This window comes from Cavia porcellus, unplaced genomic scaffold (assembly GCF_034190915.1).
Source record: "Cavia porcellus strain 051 isolate PalLab524CR breed Dunkin Hartley unplaced genomic scaffold, mCavPor4.1 scaffold_2, whole genome shotgun sequence".
Classification (NCBI taxonomy): domain Eukaryota; kingdom Metazoa; phylum Chordata; class Mammalia; order Rodentia; family Caviidae; genus Cavia; species Cavia porcellus.
The window spans coordinates 118,056,705-118,064,309 of NW_026947485.1; the positions used below are offsets into that span (position 1 = coordinate 118,056,705).

Consider the following 7,605-nt stretch of genomic DNA (forward strand, 5'->3'; position numbering starts at 1 on the left):
AAGTAAAAGAAAAAGGGAAAACAGGGAAACAAAGTGTTCATAAGAGGCCGGGCTGAGGGGAGAGGAGGGGAATGGGAAAAAGAAGAAACAAGTTCTATCATGTCCAGCTACAAACTCTGTGATGAATATGATCATTATTTATACCTAAAATGTACCAATAAAATCTGATTGAAAAAATTTTAAATAAATGTTAAAAAGGATGCACCAAGCACCTCATTTTTCACCAACACTAGACTGCATTGATATAATGTGATTTACCAATAAAAAGAACACTATATGAAAAGAAAAATAAAATGTGTCCAAAAAAGAATACACAACAAAAATAAAGTATGTCCCTGAGAAAAAGGGTAGACGATTCTCACTAATACTCTGTTGAGCCATGTGCAGAAAATAGACCATTATTTTAGTTCAACAAGACTGTTACTAGTGTAAAGAAAAGCTGCTAAGTTTTGTTTGTCCATTTCATCTTCAATAATTTCAAATTCTACTTCCAAACTTTTGAACCATTTGATTACCAAATTTTCAGGATTCTGAGTTCTTAAAAATTCAAACAATCAATTTTAAATGATGGAGAGGAGAAAATAAATGAAAACCACACACTAAAACTGGAAAACCTCCAGGCAAGTCATGTCAGCAAGGTGACAGAATGGGGTTCCCAGCTCACATGGCCCTGCGCTGCACTGAGGCAGCTGTCCTCGGCAGTGTGCCATGGGACTCTGAGGCAAATGCGAATCATGACAAAGCCTGGTGAAGCCCAAAGCTGCTATTTTGGAGAAGCAGAGCTAGACTCACAAAAGATTCACTGAATGTGCCAAAGTCTCCAAAATGTGCTCATACATTTGCTGCTGTAGCAGCCGTTCTTGGGTTTGACATGAGTCACCTGAGATCTAGTCTACCCTTAATGTCATCGCCCCTGAGCCTCACTCCCCTGACCCCTAAGCTGACACATCCTCATGCCCTGTTAGAGCTGCTGATGCCGACACATACCCGTGAGAACGGAACATGCCCGATGGCAAAGGGATAGGGACAGGGAGGTCACTTTCAACTGCTCATAGGCACCTGTGATATCGTTCCACTGTCGTGTGTGTGTGTGTGTATGAGAGAGAGAGAGAGAGAGAGAGAGAGAGAGAGAGAGAGAGAGGATGTGTTTGCTTTACCTGCTAATGATGCACACAAGAACAAACCAGACGCTGTGCTGTTCAAAACCAGTCACAGGAGCCACAGGCATAAGGATGAAGACAAGCAAGTCCTATAGCGCCACCTTCAGCTGTCCGCTAGACTCTGCAAATACTCACCGGGAAATCATTCCTAGTCTTCCTGTGGAGACGGACCCCAGGCAGACCGCAAGGAAGTAAATTCAGAAGTCTCAGACACTTTATCCAGGGTGGAGGAGGCTTAGATTATAAAGACTAAAGATTAAAGTACTAAGGAGTATAAGTTCATGCTGGCCACTTCTAGGAGAACATATGTTCTTCATAACTGATGAGCATGGCACCACTGGTTCGCAGTGGTTTGCATTAGCTCTGTGAGTTAGAACACCAGCACATTTAGTGCCCACTTTCACCTAGGATCTTCATTCTCTAATGTTCTTGGTCCTGCTGAAGCACTTCAGTATATAAAAAGCACCGCAATATTAATAGCCAAGAGAAAAGCCACAACCACGTGTACACTGGTCTTCACCATCAGTGTGGTACAGTTTAAAAAAAAAGCTACCATGCTCTTCAGCAAAGAAAAAATGACACCACTGAAAATGTCCATGGCTGTAGGGCTTGATACCTAAACTACTGAAGAATCCAAAGAAGCTCAGTGTAGAGAACCCACACAGGAAAGCCAAGGGGGCAGAAGGAGCCCCCACCCCAAGGGACAATAGCTACACTCAGAGCCTATCTGTCCCAGGAAGCCACTATCATGCTTGACATTGGATTAACTCTGAGCAAGACAGAAAGAGCTCAGCACAGAGCACGGGAACACAGCCCAGCAATGCAGTGCCAAAATGCAAACCCCTCCAAGCACATGGCCTTAGCACCATAAAACACCCCCAACTTGGGGCACCAGATGAATGTAAAAACAAAAAGCTTAGTATTCACCATTCATTCAAGACCTTGAACAACAAGTTATTGGGTATCGAGGCAGGAGATTAGTTTATTTTAGTGAATTCTATTAAAACATAGCACAGATCTGCTGAGCACATTCGCTGAGGGCTTTTGGGGTGTTTGTTTGTTTGTTTGTTTGTTTTGTTTTTTTAACACTAAATGGAAATCTGACTGTCACCATAGAAGCCATCACAAAGCCCAGACTACAAAGGGACTCAGGATTGGAAAAACTGGCATTGGGCTTTCAAGTGCCTAAATGTGTCCTATCCATTTTTAAGTTTAGGGTTCTTTCTTGTTTGGTTGGTTGGGGATTTTTGGTACTGGGAAACAGTCAAACTCACGATCTCACACTTGCCAGGCTGGCTAGTGGAAAGGGTTCTAAACCCATCCTCTAACCTTGGTTTGTAACAGTAGCTGAGGGCTAGCTAGCCAATCACAAGGAGCCAGTTATTCAAAGAAGACTGACATAAGCCAATCAGGCTGAGTATGTCTGCACCTCACTTCCTGTTTCTGCACCTCACTTCCTGTTTCTGTGGGACACTTCCTTTGTCCTGCCTACAATATGATTCCCATGAGAAGCAGTGAAGTCTCCTGACCTATCTTCAGTCCCGAGAGCTGCCTGCTTCTAGAATTGTAAATAAAGTTATTATTGCTAAAATAATATTTATTATACTTTAGTTGTTGAACAAAAGAAGCATTCCCTGGACAGTGCACCATGGAGTGTTCAGGGTGAAGACAACCCCATGGCTTGAACCCGAGGGACACTACTTTTTGTGATCCTCTTCTCCCAAGCTCCACAGCTTAGCCTTGTACAGAGTGATGTCATTGTACACCCTGAAGTGGTTTAGCCTGCGGTCCTGGCGGTCTGGGTTGACCTAGAGGAGAGTGCAGGGTGAAGAGGAGATGGGTTTGAGTCAGTTGGACCCTGCACGCCTTGCTTCCATCACAGTCTCCTTCCCACAGATTCTCCTAAGGACCAAACTCCATTGAGGATGGATGGAACGCTTTCCAAGCAGGGTGACAAGCCAGGTCCCTGGAGCGGGGCAGGAGAACTGGAGTGCAGACTCCTTGGGCAGGAAGAACACCCGAACCATGCTCAGTGGATGACCTTTCCTAGGATGGAGCCGAGGAGCTGGGAGCAGCACCAGATAGGTTCCCGGCTGGGCTCTGTCCCTTTCTCTTGACTTCTCCAATGACCTCACAATGGTGCATGCCACATTTATGGCACAGCAACCATGTGCTGGGTACTGAGCTAGGTGCTGTGCAGTATTACCTCATTCCTCCTAAAGATCCTACCATGTAGGCCCTAATACCTCCATCTCATCAAAGGAAAGAGTCAGAAAGTGACTCACTTGCCCAGGGCCACACAGCTAGATGGTAGAAGCCAGAATTCAAACCAAGTGAGTCTTGGCTTCCCACCTGGTCCTCTCCAGCCCCCATGGCCTAGCATCTCTTCCTGGTTACCAAGGGAACAAGCCACACTTACCAAGGGCTCTGAGTCCCAGCCAATCTCCTGGCTTTCCGTCTGGGTCTCTGGATATTTCTTCCTTGGCCCCTGAGCAGCGTGGTAGATGAGATTCAGAAACCTTACTGGGGGAGGAAATGCGTCAGGACCAGTAAGCATGCAGATGACATCTTTCACTGCAGCCCAGGGTGCCATAGACACAGAGCCCAGGCCAGGAGACAGTGTGCTCAGTGCTCTACACCCCTCTCAGCAAAGGTGTTGCGTACAAACAGTGTCTCCCTGGCATTGTTTTGGGGCTGGCTGAGCAACACAGACCCAGCCCTGCTCTTCTGGAAGCTTAAGATCTAGACTGGGAGCACACATGCACACGCACACACACACACTGTACAGGAAACAAACAGTCCCAAGAGGGCAGACATGATGGGTGTTCCCAGGATTGGGGGGCAGATCAGCAACTCCAGACAGGCAGGGAAGCCAAGGCCTGCAGGTGGCACGCAGGTGTGGGCCACAGAAGAGCTGAGGAAAAGCCCCCGAGGCAGTGAGATCAGAGACCACAGCACCCACAGCCAGCAGACCATGTCGGTGTTACTCTTCTGTGAACCTTGCCCATAGCTCAGGGTGTCCCTACACGGCTCGTCCCCTTGGGTCTCCTCTTAGAGCAGCACATCCGGCAGCCTGACAGGAGGAGGCACCTGCTCCTGCGCCCACACCCACACACTTGTCCAGGCATTCACAGGTCTGCTTCTCGGTCCCTCTCCATCCCAGATGAGCCCCACCCAGCCCAGCACAGGGACACCTCGTGGTAAAAATGGAAGCGGTAAGCACTTGCCCAGACCATGTACCACGTGCTGCTCTAACACCTGCAGCGCTTCCTCAGTCCTCACAGCAACCCTCAAGGGGGGCGGGAGGTGAAAGATTCGCTGAAAGTCACACAGCTGATGAGGGACCAAATGAGGATTTGAATCCACCAGTTTGACTCCAGGCCTTGTGCTTCTGATACCCCAACCTCTGATGACTGAGGGAGTGAATGGGATGCTTGGTGTTATGGTTGATACACTGTGTCAACTTGAGCAGCTTAGAAGTTTAACTGAGAGACTCAGCAGGGAGCCAGGATCCTCCTTTGTAAATATCTTTAGCCTGTGCAAGAGGAGGGCACAGAGGAGGTGTGAGTGCTGCACCTGCCCTGGAGATGGGGTGGCCTCTGTACAATATAAGGGAGGAGAAGAGGCTTATTCTCCCCGGTTTTGCTCTGGCTGCTTTTCCTAGCTGCTGCCTTGAAGTGTTGCCCCTGTGCCATGCCACCCTGCTTTGGAGCCAGCTGATTATGGACTGAAACTTCCAAAAGCTATAAGCCAAATAAACCCTTCCTTCCCGAATTCTGGGTTTCAGGTGTTTTGTCTCAGTAACGAGAGAAAAGTAACCAAAACACTTGGGTCAGTCAGAACCTATCTGCTGGCATGACAGTTGGTGAACACGCAGTGTGGTTGAATACCCCAGGCTCTGGTGAGCGTGGCTACTTGCAGTCCCGTTTCCGGTCTCCACAGAGGACCCTGATGCTTGGCCCAAGGTGACACTGCTGGGAGGTCCCACTCATCCGCCAACCTCTCTGCCCTTTGATCCATCGTATCCTCAAAGCCAGGACTTACCATCTGCAGGCTCCTCCAGGTTATCATGCCATGACATGGGCTTCCTGGCAATGGGGTGAACTAGACAGAAACAGTGACAGGTCTTGTTAGAACAGGAGCTCGTCTTTCTCTCGGCCACCTGAGGCCAGGCACCCCCTTAGCACTTCCTGTTCCCCAGGACTGGTCACATGTCAGGTACTGTGCTGGGCTCTGGGGAACATGTTTGACTGAGGCTTTCCTGGCCTAGTACTATCAAGTGGCCAGTGGCCACAAGTAGTGACTTGAACAATGTGAAGCTTTAGACCTAGCAGTCTCTGTTCAGAGGTGGAACTTTGGGAGCTGATTGGATCACGGGATGCTGTACTCATCCTGGGATTCCTCCACTGATGACTTTATGGCCAATTTGCTGTTAGAAGGCAAGGCCTGGGTGGAGGCGCAGCCTGGTTGGAGGTGGGTCACTGGAGAAGCAGTCTGGAGAGATTGATTCTTGTCCCCAGCTCTTCCTCTCTCTCTCGCTGCTTCCCAGCCACCCTGATATAGACATGACCTCCTTTCCTCCTCCAGAGCCCTCCACTGCTATTGCTACCTTGGAACCAGCCAACCATAGACTGAACCCATGGAAGCTGTGAGCCCTAGAACCCCGTGCTCCTTACAGTGGTGGAGTCAGGTATTTTGTCCCAAGAGAAGGTGCTTACTACCTGCACCACATCTAAAACAGAGACTGTGTTAGTTCTGAGCAATAGAAGTCACGTTTTCTCCAGACTGTCACCACCATGGACAGCAGTGTCAGAGGTATGGAAGCTGGGGAGAAAGTCCCAAAACCATGGCTATGTTGGCGAAGCTGTGGGCAGAAGCAGGGTGTGTCCACGGAATCCACTCACTGAGAAAGGGTGGACTAGAAAGGAGAAGGGCATAGGTGGACAGAAGGAGCTGGGTGAGTGGGCAGGTGGGATGGGGTGGGGCTAGGTGGGCAGTGGGGCCAGATCCAGGGGGCCTCACAGGCAGACTGAGGTATACTTAATACACAGTTGTGGGGCACTGCGGGGCTTGGACAGCCACAGGTCCAGTGAGCCGGTGAGTGAGAAAGGAGAGGAGGTGGGAGACATGAGACCATCAGACACTGCAGACTCAGGAGTGAGGGGGGAGAGGGCCTTGGGTGGCTGGAGGGTTAGGGTTAGGTGACCTGCGCTGAGGCTGGACCAGGCTGAAGCAAGAGAGCCGCTGAGGGGCAGCAGGACTGGGGCTGCAGAGTGGTGGGTTGTAGTGTATGCAAGTGCGGGAAAGGCGCCAATGCCTCCAGCTTGATTGCTGAGGCAGGAGGCCCTTCCAGGCCTCCCCAGAAGGCAGTGTGGGCGCGGTGGCATCGGGCTGGGGCTCCAGAGGAGGCCGGGGCCGAAGGGGGTGCTGAGCTTACAGGATCAGAAAACACCACCGGAAAATGCAAGGGCGGGCAGTCGGGGTGGGGGGCAGTCACTCCCCGGGGTCAGAGCACAGGGGGCACCAAAGACATCAGAAGCCAGAGAGAAGGAGGGAGGGAAAGGAACTGAAAGCCTTTAGATAATATGAGAAGCCTGAAAAACTTTACAAAAAAAATTCTTCATCATATTAAAAAGATCCCAAAATACTATCAAAATAGTCTGCAAAATACAATTATTTCAAATCCAACTACAAAAACCTGTTTGCTTTCTGTCTGCATGCCCAGTCCTGGCCGGCAGTGGGAAACATTACCATCCGGAGTCCACCTGGGTGATCTGGGTGCAGAGAGGGCGACAGCACTGTCCCCTCCGCCCGCTCCCCAGTTCGCCCCCCCCCCACCCAGCCCTCACCCTTGCGCAGGGGGTTCACGTGGTACTGCGTGCACAACTTCTGCGTCCGGAGCTCCTTGAGGTACAGTTCCCGCAAGATCTGGTTCTGATGCACCTCATCCTGGGCCACTTTGTCCCTCTGGCGCGCTGCCATGGTCCGCGCAGCTCGCTCCCAGCCTTCGGCGGCGTCCCTGGCAACCACGTCCCGCTGTTTCCAGGCAACCGCGTCCCTCTGTGTGTCCAGGCAACGGCCAAGGCGCTGGCTAGATTCCACCAGGTCGCCTCTTTCCCTGCGCGGATCCTCGCCAGGTGCTGGAGTCGCGTTTTTCCCCAGCTCGAATTTGGGGAAAAGATTTGGGGAGGAGTCAGAAGCTTCTCCCACTGTAAAGCAGGCTCAGGATAAGCCACGCCTTCCCGTGAGCCAGCGGTGGGGCTGGGAAACCCCTCCCCCTCGGTAAGCAACTGGCTGATTGGGAGGACGGAGGGTGAGGTGACAGCAACCGAGGAAAAGGAACAGCTCTGTGCTTGTGTTGTTCCGCTGGCTCTGCTGGCCTGGGGCTGGGGTCTGGACCTCTACCTGGAGGACGGGATGCGCACTGTGTCAGTGTGGGGTTTCC

At 50.9% G+C, this 7,605-nt stretch overlaps 1 protein-coding gene across 1 annotated transcript; it reads right to left on the reverse strand.

The window, feature by feature from the left end:
- Positions 1-2,114: 2,114 nt before the first annotated feature.
- Cfap144 (cilia and flagella associated protein 144) lies at positions 2,115-7,190 on the reverse strand. The gene is made up of 4 exons (XM_003479480.5): positions 7,010-7,190; positions 5,205-5,264; positions 3,580-3,683; positions 2,115-2,968 (listed from the first exon to the last, which is right to left on the reverse strand). Exons 1-4 carry the CDS (start codon positions 7,140-7,142, stop codon positions 2,858-2,860), a joined length of 408 nt encoding a protein of 135 aa, XP_003479528.1. The 5' UTR covers positions 7,143-7,190; the 3' UTR covers positions 2,115-2,857.
- Between the last annotated feature and the right edge of the window lie 415 nt (positions 7,191-7,605).

Coding starts and splice junctions, on each gene's coding strand:
- Cfap144 (XM_003479480.5), bottom strand. CDS start 7,142: ATGGCAGCGCGCCAGAGGGACAAAGTGGCCCAGGATGAGGTGCATCAG. Junction 5,265..7,009: donor CGTGAACCCCCTGCGCAAGG/GTGAGGGCTGGG, acceptor GTTTCTGTCTAG/TTCACCCCATTGCCAGGAAG. Junction 2,969..3,579: donor GCTGGGACTCAGAGCCCTTG/GTAAGTGTGGCT, acceptor ACTCTCCTCTAG/GTCAACCCAGACCGCCAGGA.